General features: G+C 50.7%; 2 protein-coding genes across 3 annotated transcripts in view; one reads left to right on the top strand and one right to left on the bottom strand.

Moving 5' to 3' along the window:
• The first annotated feature begins 650 nt into the window (after positions 1–650).
• On the top strand, positions 651–7818 carry IFI27L1 (interferon, alpha-inducible protein 27-like 1). 2 transcript variants are annotated; one of them, XM_014549083.1, is made up of 6 exons: positions 651–761; positions 1199–1305; positions 2100–2222; positions 5936–5965; positions 6970–7131; positions 7667–7818. In XM_014549083.1, the coding sequence occupies exons 2-6, from the start codon at positions 1233–1235 to the stop codon at positions 7795–7797; spliced, it is 519 nt and encodes a 172-aa protein (XP_014404569.1). In that variant the 5' UTR covers positions 651–761; positions 1199–1232; the 3' UTR covers positions 7798–7818. The 2 variants fall into 2 exon arrangements, with proteins under 2 accessions (XP_014404569.1, XP_005877909.2); XM_005877847.2 differs by having other exon boundaries at positions 654–761; positions 1196–1305.
• A 3918-nt stretch (positions 7819–11736) lies between these two features.
• The window catches only part of LOC102261028 (protein Daple), a 37271-nt gene continuing 32066 nt past the window's right edge, over positions 11737–16941 (bottom strand). The window contains exon 14 of the mRNA XM_014549101.1: positions 11737–15540. Coding sequence (XP_014404587.1) covers positions 15422–15540 — 119 coding nt within the window. The 3' untranslated portion in view covers positions 11737–15421. The remainder of the gene's footprint in view (positions 15541–16941) is intronic.

Here is a 16941-nt window from a genome sequence, read left to right on the forward strand (position 1 = left end):
AGACGCCACCGGCCCACCGCCTCAAAAGACGCCGCGGGAAGCTGTGGCGCCGTCCGCAGTTCCGGGGCGGGGCTTACACTCTCGCACGTGGGACCTCTGCGGCAGGAAGTCCCGCCCCCATGGAGGACGCCGCCGTTTGATTCGCTACCGCACATGCAGTGTGAGGGTGGAGAGCGTGGATTAATGCAGCAGCAGCATGTCCTGTGTATTCTACTGCTACCAAGGATCGGGGGCCACCACCAGCATTCCCAACCAGTGAAAGATTAGCAAATTGATTATATCGGCTCCCTCCCTCCCAGGGAGGGTTCCAGATTTGCTTTGGTTTATGTGGACATTGCTTCAGTGAAAGATTAGCAAATTGATTATATTGCCTCCCTCCCTTCCAGGGAGTGTTCCAGATTTGCTTTGGTTTATGTGGACATTGCTCCTGATTTAAGACAAACTTTCCCCTGTTGCCCTGCAAACCAGGCAGCCACCACCAGGTGATTAGAGAAGCTGAGTATCAGGCCTGGGACATTGTGATGTGTTGGAATTAGATTATCCTGAGGACCAGCCCACACTCCCCACATCTTCTCATTAGCAAGGCAAAGGTCAGGTCTACCTGGCTCTAAGATAAGAATGAGTCATCTGGTTCATTTGTCTCGCGAGGTTTTAAGTCACCCAGGAAGGTGACTATATTTAGTCTGTGAGAGTCCTCAAAAGCCTCAGTACACACAGGACTTCCACCTCTGCTCTGCCTTCTCAGGCAATTACTTCCCAAGGTAGGCAGGGTCTGGGGAGTGGGGAAGAGGAGGGAGCAACAGGCTCTTTGCTGCCATCCAGGGCTGCTGTGGCTGTGCTCAGAGGTGACTGTGCTGGAAAGGGGTTTGAGCCCACATTTACCCTGAGACTTTGGGAGCAACCGGTCTTGTTCCAATCCAGGTTACTCTCAAGCCCTAAGAATTAGACTGGGTAGGGGGCAGTGGTTAGTGGACAACGATGAATAGAACCCTGGCGATCAGGGAGCCAGGCAAAGTCATTAACTTAAAAAGCTGGGGTCTGTGCAGATTTGAGGGATGTGCTGGAAGTGGCCCATAGACTGCTATAGAACAGAGGGCAGGGCTCAGGGCAATAGAGAGGTGCCCACATCCACACCCCAGTCCATTACAAGTCAGGCACAGCACTTGGGGTCTCACACTCTGTTTCTGTGCGACAGTAGGCTGTGCACCTTGTGTTCCCACACTGCAACCAAGATGTCAGATAAAGCCATAGAGAACGGAGAAGCGTTTGTGGCTGACGCCCTCCTGCAGGAGTCTCAGTGGGATGGTGAGTGCCCTGGGGAGGCTCTGGAGGGTGAGGTGACCCAGGGCTTGGGGTGCATGGCCCAGAGCAGAGGGGGTGTGAGCAAGTCTCTTCCCTCCTGGGCCCCAGCCTGCCCCTCTGTGAAGTGAGAGACCTGCCAGCTCTCAGTTGGTGGCCAGGTCTCCCTCTTGTTACAGAAAACAGGAGAAGAACCAAGCAACGCTTAGAGACATGGAGTTACATTTATTATTATTATTATTATTACGCGCAGGCCCAGAGGAAAATGTCTCTCATTTTCTAGACGAAGTCACACAGGAAGTTTCCTGTATTTATACCATTTTACCCTCTTTGTCTCCCAAATATGGGGTTTTCCGGTCCCCTTTGCAAGTTCTTAAAGAGCCCCTACGTGCTGGGGTTTTGAGACCTCAGCCAAAGGCTTGGCCTGGGGCCAGCACTGATGACTTCGTCTGGGGAAGGTTTGATGGCCTCTCTGAAATGGGAGTAGTCTTATTTTCCCTATTATTTAAGCCAGCAAGCATTTACAGAAGCCAAAATGCAGGGTTAAAATTTCACACAGTGGTTTTTATATAAGATGGATGCTTCCCTCTGGCTCCTCCTTGGGCTCATCTCCAAGCATTCCCCTCACCTGTCAGCACAGCTGCCACAGAGAACCCCTCCCCACATCGGAGTTGTTGGGAAATGGCGGAGGGTGCTGTGTGGGGTGTCTGGGCCTCATGCCTTCCTCAGGGGCCTGGGGCAGCAGCCTTTGGTCCCACATCTGCCGCCCTCAGTTTGCTCTTTTTCTGCTTCTTTTCCAGAGGAGGAAGAGGAAGAACCCTCCCAGCCATCCTCTGCTGGTTCTACTCCTGGGGGGCCACCACCGGGACCTGATTCCACAGACCAGCCCAAAAAAAAAGAAAGGAATTTCTCCAGCACTGCAGGTAACTGGTCCCTGGGCACTGAGGCATCACCCCACCTCAGCTGTCAGCATTGAGGCCCACATCCCTGGTGGGAAGCTCTACTACACCCAGATTGCCAGAGAAGGGACACAGTGTACGTGGGCAATGAAGCCAGCGATGCTCTGGAGTCAGGGGGACTGCACTGCAGGTCCTGGCTCTGTGACTGACTTGTTGCTTGACCCCAGGCCATATACATGCCCTCTGTAAACCTTGGTCAGTTTGTTTCTAAGTGAAAGGGTAGGATTTTGTCATTGGCTCATCACAAAGGTCTGCTGCCCAGCTTCTAATCAGCCTGGTACATGCTCAGGCCTGGCTCTTTGCTGGTTAAAGTCCACTGCCAGTGGACCTATTGGTCCCACCACACCAGGGCCTGGGTAAGTTTCATTTCTCCTCTGTGCTCCTCCCTGAGTGTAACAGTTTTTCAGGTTCTTTGTGCATTTGAAATTAAGGAGGGGACATAAGGAAGATTGAAGAAAGCCGGACAGGGATTGGGTTACAGGAAAGTTAACAGGATTATGTGCTCTCTTAAGGATTAAAACCCCTTCCGGGGGTATTCTGGTATTTCAAAGGTGTGTTAACCTAGATGTACCACAACACTGGACAGGACTGGCATAAAACCTTTCACTAAAGAAGTTATAGGCCTGGGGTGCGACTGTCCACCATGACCTGCCCAGTTAGGAATGAATGTTCAGATCACCCTGTGAGGTTACTTCCCATAGAACCCCTTTTATTCGTCCACAGGGGAACCATACAGTATTCGTCTTTTTGTGATTCACTTATTTCCCTTAGCATAAAGTCCCAAGGTTCATCCATGTGTCAGAATTTCCTTCTTTTCTTTCTTTCTTTTTTTTTTTTTTTGCTTCATTGAAATTTTTATTTTTCTAAACTAGCAATTAATTCCTTCTTTTCTAAGACTGAACAATATTCCATGGTATGTAGATACCACATTTTGTTTATCCATTCATCAACCTTTGGATATTTGGATTGCTTTCACCTCATGGATATTGTAAATAACGCTGCTATGAACATGGGGTGCAGGTATCTCTTCTAGACCCTGTTTTCAGGTCCTTAGGCAAATACCCAGAAGTGGGACTGCTGGATCATATGGAACTCTATTTTAGTTGTTTGAGGGGCCTCCATACTGTTTTCCATAGGTGAGGGAAACATCGATTGGCGGCCTCTGTGCCGTGCCAGCACGGCCAAGGGTGAACCTGAGGAGGGGCGGTGAAGGATTAAAGAAGACAGACAAAGAGAATATAGCTGGGGCCTGGCGGATCTCCCATGCCTGGATGAGGACACAGAAAAGATCCAGCCGGCAAGCTGAGGCTTTATTTTATAGTCAGAGATAAACAAGGTAGTGGTCAACATAGTTACAATGTTCTTGTGAGTTTCACTTGTTTTGGCAGCACTTGCTGCATCTCCCCCAGCCCATTAGCTACCTTGGAAGGATCTAGGGAGCGCTATAAGGTCAAGCTTAAATATGCTAGGAGAGCTCTGCCCTCTAAGCTGGGACTTGTTTGTGGCTCTGCCACAGGTCAATCCGAGGCTTAACCCTATAGCCGCTCCCTATAGGCCTCCCATACATGCCCCAACTGGGGGTCGAACCCAAAATCTAGGTGCATGCCCTGACCTGGAATCGAATCTGCAGGATGGTGTACAGGAGGACACTCAACCAGCTGAGCCACCCAGCTGGACTCTTTGCCCATTTTTTTGATTGGGTTATTTGTGTATTTTGTTTTCATAGGAATTCATTATATATTCTGAATATGAACTCCTTATCAGATATATGATTTGGGAATATTTCCTCCCATTCTGTAGATTGCCTTTCCACTCTGTTGGTTGTGTGCTGTCATAGTCACTTAGGGCTGCTATAACAAAATGCCCCCGACTGCTGGCTCATAAACAACACAAACTTAGTTCTCACAGTTCTGGAGGGTGGGACGCCCAAGATCAAGGCACCGGCAGATGAGTGTTTGGGGAGAGCCCACTTCCTAGACAACCAGATTTTGCTGTAACTTCACATGGAGGAAGGAATGAAGGGGCTCTCTGGAGCCTCTTCTATAAGGAGTCCAACCATGAGGGCTCTGGGAGTAGGTCTGGGCTGGACATATCAATTTGTATGTCATCAGAATGCAGGTGATCCTGAAAGGCATGGGCTGGGTGAGGCACCCAAGGACTGGAGCCAAAGCAGAGAGAGGTCTCAGGACTGAGCCCTGGACATGCCACCGTCAGAGATCAGGGAGAGGAGAGGGGAGGGAAGGAGAGGGGAGGGGAGGGGAGGCAAGTGTGGTAGGAAGAGAAGTGAAAAAGGATGGTTCCTGAAGGCCAGGTGAGGAAATGCTCCTAGCCCAGTGATGGCGAACCTTTTGAGCTCGGCGTGTCAGCATTTTGAAAAACCCTAACTTAACTCTGGTGCCGTGTCACATATAGACATTTTTTGATATTTGCAACCATAGTAAAACAAACACTTCTATTTTTCATATTTATTTTATCTATTTAAATGCCATTTAACAAAGAAAAATCAACCAAAACAATGAGTTCGCGTGTCACCTCTGACACACGTGTCATAGGTTCGCCATCACTGTCCTAGCCCATCATAAACACACCAAGTGGCTTAAAACAACAGAAATGTACTCTCCCACAGTTCTGGAGGCTGGAAGTCCCAAATCAGGGTGTCCACAGGGTCATGCTTCTTCTGAAGGCTTGAGGGGAGGACCTGTCCCATGCCTCTTCTCCCTTCTGGTGGCTGCCAGAAATCCTGGATGCATCACCCCAGTTTGTCTCCATCTTCACATGGCCTTATGTCCAGGTGCCTACCACTGTGCAACTGCCTCCCTCTCAATGTAGAACATGATTTCAAGCAGCTTTGCTATAGGGAGTGCATCAAAGTGAGGTGGCAACTAGAAGATGTGGTACAGAGGGAGAGGATGCCTTTGTTTCTCAGGTGGCAGGTGGTAGAGCCTGGTTGGATGCTCTTGGGAATGGTCCTGGACAGAGGGAGACGTTGATAGTGCAGGAGCACGGGAAAACACTGTAGGAGCACGTCCTAGAATTGGAGAGAGCAGGGCCCTGGGCCCAGGTGGCCAGGAGCCTGTGCTGCTCAGCACAGAAGCAGGAGGGCAAGAGGAATGAGGGGTAGACTTGGTGAAGGAAGGGAGTCTACGGAAGCTCTCTTCTGGTTGCCTTCGTTTTCTGAGTTAAATAGGAAGTAGGGAACCAGGCAATCTGCAGGTTTGAAGATTGGGGAGAAGTTGTAAATTCTGGGTGTTCTCAGAGTGGGGCAAGTAAAGAGAACAGGAAACTTGGTGGAGTGCAGCCCAAGAGAGGAAGAGGAGGGGAGAGAGTTAAGGGTCTGCAAGGGGCACGTGTGATGGGTATGTGTGGAATCTACATGGGTGAGGAGGGCACGGAAGACATGGGATGAATGAGGGACAGCGATGGGGTTATATTGTGTCCCTCCCAAAAGCGGGTGAAGTCTTTTCAAGGTGTTGCCCTTCCTGGTCTGGAGCGCCTCAGAGCTCTGGGCATCCTCCCCCCTCCGCATGCTCAGTAACTCCGACCTCTGTGGGAGCACAGGCAGGAGCTGCTCTCTCCTCTGATCCCGGCTCCAGGGCCCCCTTGCCACTGTGGGCGGCAGCGGGAAGGGCAGGGGGAGGCCAGCGTGCTGCACTCACATGCATTCTTTTTGTTTCCAGTCAAGGTTGGTGCAGCCGTGGCTGGAGGAGGTGAGTCTGTCTGGGAAGGAGATCAAGCCCCTATCTGGCCCTGGGCCTCTGGGAGCAACCTCCCGTGACCCAGCCCAGGATGCCCTGGAGCCCCATGGTGTGGGTGGGCAAGGGTGAGTGGGCAGGGGACAGAGGTGGAGTACCAGAGGTGAACCTTAGAATGCAGGAACCAAAGGGAAGCCATGAACACACCCAAGTCCAAGCTCAGCTTCTCCCGGGTGTAAACCTGTGGTCCTGGGCGAGCCACTCCATCTGTCTGAGCCCAGGCTTCCTCCCAGAAGGCAGGGCTGTCGGGAATGTGGGAGCGGAGCTGGGTCTGGCTCCCAGGAGCTGCTTTGGGCACCCTGGTAGCTCCTCCAGTGAGCCCAGGGGTTAGCTATGCTGTAGAGCAGCGTCCTCCAATACAGTGGCCAGAATTAAAGAAAATAATGTTTGTCACACTTGCCACACCTCAATACTCAATAGCCATGTGGCTACAGTACTGGATGGAGCAGATACAGAACATGTTCATTGTTGAATGCTCTGTGACTGCACTGCTCTGGAGATATAAGATGGGGGGGGGGGGGGCACCCCCCACACTGCTGCAGGGCCCTGAGGGGCAGAGGGCAGGAGCCCCCACCCCATCACCTCTTCAGAAGAGCAGCTCTGATGTCATCTTCTGCTGACCCTGTGCTGGGGGAGGCGGGGGGGACACTTTTTCCTGCCAAAGGGGAAGCTTGAAGGCCACTGCTTATTTTGACTTAATTTAGTTTCCACAAGGGCAACTCGGGCCCAGGAGGGCTGTGAGCCTCCCAGGTGTCAGCGAAACAGAAGCCTGAAGAGTCCTGGGATCCAGTCCACTAGCTGTGTCACACCTACAGCCTTCCCTTGTGTTGGGTGTCTGTCCCTGCCCTGTGACTCTCACAAGAGCAAATCAGACCCCAAGGTCATGCCCCAGGAAGATGACAGGGAGACCTGAAGGAGCCTGTCCCATGGGGCCAACCTCAAACACTTCTTCCCTGCAGTGTTGGCCATGGGTGCTGCGCCCCTGGTGCTGGGTGCCATGGGCTTCACCAGCGCAGGCATCGCTGCCTCCTCCATAGCTGCCAAGATGATGTCAGCAGCTGCCATTGCCAATGGGGGCGGAGTTGCTGCCGGTGGCCTGGTGGCCACTCTACAGTCAGCGGGTAGGTGTCCTGAGCAAGAGTGAGGGATGAAGGGGAGGATCGGGGCCAGGATGGGATTCAGCCTAGGCCTAAGCCTGAGGGAGGGCCTGTCCTCTCCCTCCAGTTACCTGGTCCTCAGTCCCTGGTCCTATGTCTCCCCTCTGCTGTCCCCTCTTTTGGTTTGGGGTGGGTGGGTCCAGGGGTACAACCCAGCAGATATGCATTCCCAGCCAACCCTACAAAACCTGGGCAGGTCCTCCCCTCCCCCCCCCCCCCCCCTTCTAGACTCCAGCCTCGTCTAGAAGGTGCGGTGCCTGCCATTTCTCACAAGGTCTGCCCTGTCTGTCACTGGTGGACTCACCACCAGAGTTCATGCCTCCTCTTTGGGCAGCCGCTCCCCAGAGCAGACATCCTAAGGTTTTAGGAAGTAGAAGAGGGAGCAGGAGTGGGATGCTGGGGCCTATGGCCACCCGAGGTTCCCTAGGATCTCTGACCCCCCTCCCTGGCTGCTAGGGCACCCTGTGCCCCTGTGGTTTCACCCTCTCTTTTTCCCCAGGGGCAGCTGGACTCTCCCTGTCATCCAACATCCTCCTGGGCTTGACTGGGTCATCTATTGGGGCCTGGCTGGGGTCTAAAAAAGAGGAACCCTCTTCCTCCGAGAATGGTTCAGATAAGGATGGGAAATAAAGAGGAGATGCTGTGACCTTCCCCTGGTGCCCGTGCTGCGGTTCGTGGACAGGGTGGGGCGAGCTAGCGGGAACTCTGTAGGAATGAGCACCAATACCTCCGCCACTGGACGCCAGGTCAGTACTGTCACTCACTTGTGAGCTTGAGGAGGTCAGGTCTCCCCTCTGAGCCTCAGTTTGCTGCTCTTCAGATGGGGACATGGACCAAGTATCTTCGAAGATCTCAGCCAGAGCCAGCGTAGTAGGACGACCTGGCTCTGGGGTCTCTGTTTGTGCCACTGACCCTCAGCTATCAAGTCCTCTAGCCTCAGGCATTATCGACCCCTCCCCTCCCCGCCCAGGACTCAGGGTCTGGCTCCATCATGACTCTAGAACAGCGATTTTCAACATTTTCATCTCATGCACACATCAATGAGTTACTAAAATTCTGAGGCACACCAAAAAATATATTTTTTGCCAATCTGACCAAAAAAAAATAGGTATGACTTTGATTCATCCAGTCCACTAGCTTGTGTTCACACCTACAGCCTTCCTTTGTGTTGGGTCCCTGTCCCTGCCCTGTGACTCTCACAAGAGCAAAGCAGACCCCAAGGTCATGCCCCAGGAAGATGACAGGGAGACCTGAAGGAGCCTGTCCCATGGGGCCAACCTCAAACACTTCTTCCCTGCAGTGTTGGCCATGGGTGCTGCGCCCCTGGTGCTGGGTGCCATGGGCTTCACCAGCGCAGGCATCGCTGCCTCCTCCATAGCTGCCAAGATGATGTCAGCAGCTGCCATTGCTAATGGGGGTGGAGTTGTTGCCGGTGGCCTGGTGGCTACTCTATTGCACAGCAGGTCCTGGCCCTGAGACTGACTTGCATGACCCCAAGCCCATCACATGACCTCTCCGGACCTTGATCAGTTTGTTTCTGAGTGCCCGGTCTCTACTTCCATCCTTCTGACCGTGGTCCCGTGCAGCCCCTCCCGTGGGTCCAGTGCAGGCGCAGGGATGGGCTCACTCTAACCCACACAGGCCCCTTCCTTTCAGCCCACCCTACCAGGCAGTGCCCTTGCTGTGCTGGAGGCAGCCTGTGCTGGCTTGTGAGAGCCCATTGATCAGTGTTTCCAGGGACTTCACAAGCCATTTGTTAAACTCAGCCATGGCTTTAAGTTAACTTATGTGAACCTGTGATTAAATAATTTGTATTCAAAACAAAGGTAATACCCCGGCCGGTGTCGCTCAGTGGATTGGGCATTGTCCTGTGTACCAAAAGGTCACCGGTTCCATTCCCAGTCAGGGCACAAGCCCAGGTTGTGCGTTTGGTCCCTGGTAGAGGTGTGTTCTGGAGGCAACCAATCAATTTCTCTCTCACGTTGATCTCTTTCCCCATTCCTCTTTCTAAAATAAGTAAAAACATATTTAAAAATAAACTTAATAAATACTCCAAACTTGCCCCTTGTAATTGTTTTCCTGTTACCTATGCTCTTGGGTTATTCATACCTATTGTACTGCGTGGAGGTGATATTATAGAACAGGTGGCACCGCACATCTGGTCCCATCTTGGTGGGTAGGGACTCCAGGTTGGCAGCTTGAAATCAGCTGTAGTGAAAATATTTACACCGAGGAAACTGGCAAATGTTACCGGATCAGGGCTTGATTTGTTTTCTTCAGTGTCTAGACATAAGAGTGATGGAGAAAATGTTAAAAGTCAAGATTAAACTTAAAAGTATGTCTTGGGTGAATATTGTGATATGTACATTGTATCTCTGGTTTTTAAAAAAATGTCTGTAGGCATTACAATAAAAATACATTATAAGAATTTGAGGGACTTGGGCTGCCATTCAGAAAAGGACTACCTGATTGAGTGAGGTTCTCACAGACACCTTCAGCTCGCTTTACTTGCCAACATAAAAGAAAACAGCATCCAGCATTCACGTTGGAACCACACTCATCTGTCAGTCGAGGGCAAGCATAGGTGGGCTATCAATACACCTGTTTGGAAAATCAATGAGAGCTTTCTAAGGGAATCGATGGGCTGTGTGCATACATGTGTATATACATGTGTATGTGTGTGCGTGCATACAGATAAACATATTCCCTCCTCTCCCTCTGGTTGGTTAATAAACATTTGGCTGGATGCTTCCTTCTCAAGGTTTGTGCGACGTTTTCTAATTTTCTCACTTTGCTGTTCTCCCAGGGAGAGCCCCTCTGGTGCCACAGGTGACCCCACCCTCTCTGCAGGCAGACCTCGGCCCTGAGCTGTCACTTGGATGTTTCCCATCCCCCAGATCACACAGCTCCCAGGCCAGGGTAGAGGTGGGGCCCTGGAGCTCCACGGGGCATGGTTTGGGTGCCCCCTCAGCAACGGGACCCCGTGGTACTGCCCAGGGGGGCCCACCACCTGGGTTGGCTGGGTATGTGAGCGAGACATCAGAGTTGGAAGCAGCTGAGGGAGTGATGGATAGGACACGGGGAAGAGAGAGGGGGATGCCCAACATGGTCTGGGGGAAGGGGACAGAGGTGATGAGAGGAGGCGCACAGAGGCTTTGGTGGGGAGGATGGTGAACCGTGTGCTGAGCATTTTGAGTTGGAGGTGTCTTGGGACATCCAAGCTGGAAGCAGATCTGGAGGTTCCCAGGAGAGGCTGGGGCTAGAGGTGTTTGGAGCCTTCGGGAAGATTGCAATGAAAGCTGTGGGTGTGTACAAGCTTGTCTCGGGCTGGAGGGGTGGGGGGTGATAGAGGGTTGGGTGCACCCTGAAGTGACCCATGGAGAAGCTAGACCGCAAAGAAATGCTGTAGCTAGTGTGGAGGCTGAGGGAGGGGAGGTTCAAAAAGGAAGGTCACCCAGGGTGAATGCCGAGAGGTGCCATGGGGCCGAGAAGTTGTGGGAGGCAGGCAGACCAGTTGGCAAGCCCCTGCCAAGACCCAGGGACAGGGGTGTCGGGGGGACCTGGGATGAGAACAGTCAGCTAAGATGGGCGGGCAGATTCCAGACCCATTCCCAGGTTCAGGGGAGCTATCACCTGTGGGAAGTGGAGAGAGGAGGCGTCCAGCCTGCACCACAGGCTTTTGGCTTCTGTGATTGACAGCTGGTGTCCTTGGGTAAGTAGGGAGCCCAGAGGAGCCAGGGAGAGTGGAGGAAGCCTGCAGCCCGGGCAGAAGGTCTAAGGCAGCCGACCTCAGGCCTGAAGCTCAGCAGTGGTCAGTGCTGGGGAGCAGGTGGGTCAGCCCTGCAGAGGGGGCCTGGAGGGAGCTGCCTCCACGGTGGAACCCGGGAGTGAGCACACAGGAGCGTTCAGTGTTTGTGGAAGGAATGAGTGAGTGACAGAGCGACTGGCAAGTGTGAGCCCTGAAGAGCTGTCCCAGACGGGCGAGCATCAGGGGACAGAGGCTGAGAGCTCTGAGGGGTGACCGGCCAGTGTCAGATCCTGCAAAAGCCAAAGGCGCAGGGGAGGCGGCCTGCAGGTGCCGCTGCTCAGTTTGGCTCCAAGCATTGGGGAGGGCAGCTCGCTGAGTGGGCGGCTCCCACCGCTGCAGGACCTCGGGGAAAGAAGGGGAAAGGAGGCGAGAGAAGGCACCTTCCAGGAGAGGTTTGGTGAGGAAGGAAGGGGGCACGCAGGCGGCAGCTGGACAGAACACCATTAGATCAGGTCAGGAGGGGATGGCTACTTGCCTCCTTCCCTCCCTCCTCCTCCTGACACTTCCTGGTTGAGTGGCCTTGGAAAAATCCAATGGATCACTTTAAGCTGAGCTCCTGTTGTGATACAAATCCCATATCAAAATGGGATTCAACTAATAGCGTAAAATAAACACTTGCATGGTAAACAGGAAACCTCGCTTTCCCATGCTCTGACCTCGTGGCAAAGGGAGCTGGTGGATTCCAGGGGCTGAGCAGGGAGCCCGGACACCATACACCCCAAAAACGCTGCCAGTGACGAAATGGTGAGAAAAACTAGAACTCAATTCTACAACATCTCATTTTATTACAAACCCGTCCTTGTGTTCCAGAATCAATGGCTATTTAATATACAACCCAAAGCCCTTTGACAATTGACCATGTTAACATTTCTCAGTACTTTAGCTCAAACGGAGAAAATCTTTATAAAACCCCAATCACCAGGTTTAGTACATCCCAAGATGAGCACCTTTAGTAGCAAGAGGAAACAAAATGTGTCAGGAACCCGGCCAAACACACAGCAGCAGGTGAGACTCCCGACGCAAACAACTGACTCCCTATAGAACACAAACATAGTGTCCCCCAAGAAAGGTACACAGCGGTCAGACTCCCGATAAATATGAATGACTTCCTATGGAATGTAAACATGGAGTGTCCCCCAAAAAAGGTACACAGCGGTCAGACTCCCGATAAATATGAATGACTTCCTATGGAATGTAAACATGGAGTGTCCCCCAAAAAAGGTACACAGCGGTCAGACTCCCGATAAATATGAATGACTTCCTATGGAATGTAAACATGGAGTGTCCCCCAAAAAAGGTACACAGCGGTCAGACTCCCGATAAATATGAATGACTTCCTATGGAATGTAAACATGGAGTGTCCCCCAAAAAAGGTACACAGCGGTCAGACTCCCGATAAATATGAATGACTTCCTATGGAATGTAAACATGGAGTGTCCCCCAAAAAAGGTACACAGCGGTCAGACTCCCGATAAATATGAATGACTTCCTATGGAATGTAAACATGGAGTGTCCCCCAAAAAAGGTACACAGCGGTCAGACTCCCGATAAATATGAATGACTTCCTATGGAATGTAAACATGGAGTGTCCCCCAAAAAAGGTACACAGCGGTCAGACTCCCGATAAATATGAATGACTTCCTATGGAATGTAAACATGGAGTGTCCCCCAAAAAAGGTACACAGCGGTCAGACTCCCGATAAATATGAATGACTTCCTATGGAATGTAAACATGGAGTGTCCCCCAAAAAAGGTACACAGCGGTCAGACTCCCGATAAATATGAATGACTTCCTATGGAATGTAAACATGGAGTGTCCCCCAAAAAAGGTACACAGCGGTCAGACTCCCGATAAATATGAATGACTTCCTATGGAATGTAAACATGGAGTGTCCCCCAAAAAAGGTACACAGCGGTCAGACTCCCGATAAATATGAATGACTTCCTATGGAATGTAAACATGGAGTGTCCCCCAAAAAAGGTACACAGCGGTCAGACTCCCGATAAATATGAATGACTTCCTATGGAATGTAAACATGGAGTGTCCCCCAAAAAAGGTACACAGCGGTCAGACTCCCGATAAATATGAATGACTTCCTATGGAATGTAAACATGGAGTGTCCCCCAAAAAAGGTACACAGCGGTCAGACTCCCGATAAATATGAATGACTTCCTATGGAATGTAAACATGGAGTGTCCCCCAAAAAAGGTACACAGCGGTCAGACTCCCGATAAATATGAATGACTTCCTATGGAATGTAAACATGGAGTGTCCCCCAAAAAAGGTACACAGCGGTCAGACTCCCGATAAATATGAATGACTTCCTATGGAATGTAAACATGGAGTGTCCCCCAAAAAAGGTACACAGCGGTCAGACTCCCGATAAATATGAATGACTTCCTATGGAATGTAAACATGGAGTGTCCCCCAAAAAAGGTACACAGCGGTCAGACTCCCGATAAATATGAATGACTTCCTATGGAATGTAAACATGGAGTGTCCCCCAAAAAAGGTACACAGCGGTCAGACTCCCGATAAATATGAATGACTTCCTATGGAATGTAAACATGGAGTGTCCCCCAAGGAAGGTACACAGCGGTCAGACTCCCGACAAACATGAATGACTCCCTACGGAATGTAAATATAGGGTGGTCCAAAAAATGTGCACACAGTGAAAAGAAATAATAAATCAACTCCCGAAGGAAAAGAATGGCTGCCTTTTGAACATATAGGGTGTCCCCCACAAAATGTACACACAGGTGAGACTCTGGTGGAAGAGAATGACTCCCAATGGAACAGATTGTATAGTTCCAAAAAAATGTGCACACACTTTTAACAGCTGACAATTCACTGAATCTTCACCTTTTCAAGTTTAACTGATTTGAAGAAATGGGTGAAGACAGACTAAGCTTTGAATAAAGAAAATTTCTCCACTAGGCTTTTTATGGGGATACATAAAAGAGAAAAGTCGACGGTAGACAACAGACAACGGTTGAGGAATCCAGGGCAGCTATGGAAAGAGATACGTACAAACACCCAACCGAAGGAACGATTCTTGGTGTTTGCGCCTCCATCGCTCGCCTTAGTTCTGGCGCTGCTGCTGAGGAAGCAATGGAATCGCAAACACCAAGAATCACTGCGTTCTGTTTGTGCGCATCCTCTGTCCACAGCGGCCTCGATGCCTGGACTGTGGCCCGTTCTGTACCAGACACTTCATCCTTTGTGTGTCCCCAGAAGGAAGTCCAGAGGGTATATCTCCTTTGTTCAAAGCTTAGTCTGGCTTCACCCATTACGTCAAATCCGTTAACCCTGAAATGGAGTGAAAATTGAGTTATCAGCTGTTAAAGTGTATTTACATTTGGGGGGACACCCTGTAGTATATATATTTGGGGGACACCTCAAAGCACATATATTTCACGAGGGTGAACACATGTATGTAATATATTAAATTTGGTTTCTACCCCAGGTAGTCACTCAAAAATAATAAATGAGAGTCTCATGCTCGATGGCGGACACTGAGGCGCTGCAGCCACTTTCCAAATCAGGCTGCACCTGCCTCTCGCACACGCTCCCCTCTGCACACTGTGGACACTTGCTAGGAGGGGGCGGGCAGGGCTTTTCTTGCCCATCGCCCAGGCCGGGCAGACCCAGTGTTTACAGAAAAGTGAGCAGGGTGGCCCAGGAGCCAGCTGGAGAGAGGCAAAGCCTGAGGCCACCTGCCTGGAAGACCACCCTGGCCTGAAGGATGTGGGGCCCAGGCCTGACTTGGCAACACTCTGGGTTAACAGTGAGCCTGACACCAGGATCCACCCAGGACCTCAAGTTTGGCTGGTCTGGGCTTCTCCTGGGACCACCAGGCTTCTGGGAGAGGGAGTCGAGTGTCCGACCCACGAGGGCCCAGCCCTGAGAGAGTGCGTGCGTGTATCTGCTCCCCCGCACACGCACACGCACGCTTAAATGGAGGTGAAGTAGCTAACACGTGTCCTAAGGGGCACGCTCACATAGTGGCTGCCTCTGGGAAGTCGGTTCATCATTGCATTGTGAGCATCCCCAGGCCAAAGTGCATTTGTTCAAAAGATACCAGTGGCTGGAGGGTCAGACAGGAGTTCCACATATGGGTGTGTGACCCTTAGGGCTGGCGCAGCGTTGTCACTAACAGGATAAATGGAAGCAGCACGGGAACCCCTTTCCTCGTTCTACAGCCGCTCCAGGCACCGCAGGCAGACAGGAGAGGAGGCCGTTGTCCTCAGAGGCACGTTGGTAGTTTGAAGGCTCAGGAGCTGCTTTGGGGTCAGGAGGAGGGGCCACTATGGGTCCTCTGGCCTTTCGGTACGGGTCATTGGTGGTTTTCCTTTTTTTTTTTTCCTTCATAAATGGGGGGGGGGGGTATTTGGTGAGGAACTGGTAAAGGGAAAGGAATCTCAAGTGTCTGGGAAAGGGAGAGCCTATTTAGAAGGGGGTGGGATGTCCGAGGATGACCAGCACCGAAGGCGCTTCAACAAAGCCGGGCGGGCCGCTGGTGACTTGTCTGTCTGCTTCCTTTTGTTCTTTTTGTGCCGAGCGGCTACATTGTTATTCGCAGATAACCCAGGAGAAGAAGGAAAAAAGAAAACAACACAAAACACGAAATAAATGAACTGAATAATAACAAATGATGCTACATTGGCTAAATGTACTTGGGAAACCAGAATCCTGTCCAGCCCAGGAGAGATGGAAACAACACCCACGGCACAACCAGAATCAGGACTCGGTGAATCATTTAGGCTCCGACTCCATTTAGTTAATTCAGTGGCACCCTTGTGCCAAATGCTTTACTTAGCACGTGAGAAGTCTATATTGCTCTAGGAGCTGATGTGTTAAACCATTTTTCAGTTTCAATGTGTTAAATTATTAAATAAGATGTTTATTAATTTAGGACCTGCCTTTTCTTACTCATCCTTTTTTAAAAATACGTTTTTATTGATTTCAGAGAGAGGAAGGAAGAGAGAAATAGAAAGATCGATGATGTTTCTATCATGGATCAGCTGCCTCCCGAAGGTCCCCTCCTGAGAATCAAGCCCGAAACCCAGGCACGTGCCCTGACCAGGAACCAAACCGTGACCTCCAGGTTCATGGGACGATGCTCAACCAACTGAGCTACATCAGCTGGGCTTACTCAGCCCTTTTAATGACAGGCTTCCTGACACCTTGGTGACACACACTAACGCCTGCTCCTGTTCAAAGACCTTGGAACACTTAACGGTATGTTTCTGTAGTAAAATTGTCTACCTAACTATTCACTAATACTTTTTTTCTTAAATCCTCACTGGAGGATATTTTTTCCATTGATCTTTAGAGAGAATGTGGAAATAGGGGAGGAGACAGAGAGAGAGAGAGAGAGAGAGAGAGAGAGAGAGAGGATAAGTTTGAAAATAATGAGAGTACCTACCTCTGCCAAAATAGCTAGAGCTCTACCTCTTTTTGATGCCAAAACACCCTCAACATCAAGAATTATTCCTGTTTAGCCCTAGCTGGTTTCTCTCCCTGGATAGAGCATAGGCCTGTGGACTCAAGGGTCCCAGGTTTGATTTCGGCCAAGGGCACATGCCCAGGATGCAGCTCAATCCCCAGTAGGGGGCGTGCACCAGTAGGGGCGTGCAGGAGGCAGCCAATCAATGATTCTTTCTCATTATTGATGTTTCTAACTATTTTATCATTCCTCTCTGAAATCAATAAAAAATATATTTTAAAAAGATATTCCTGTTTAGATTCCTACATATCCTCTACTCTAAGCCTACCCTCATGGCCTTTAAATTATAGTCTGACCAGAGCAGACAATTGGTCTAACTTTCTGAGCATGTCATGTACATGAACATAACTGATTCACCTGATTTCTGATTGAGGATTCAAGTCCATAGAGCAGCGGTTCTCAACCTGTGGGTCGCGACCCCTTTGGGGGTCGAACGACCCTTTCACAGGGATCGCC

Source organism: Myotis brandtii, unplaced genomic scaffold, assembly GCF_000412655.1.
Source record: "Myotis brandtii unplaced genomic scaffold, ASM41265v1 scaffold535, whole genome shotgun sequence".
Taxonomy (NCBI): domain Eukaryota; kingdom Metazoa; phylum Chordata; class Mammalia; order Chiroptera; family Vespertilionidae; genus Myotis; species Myotis brandtii.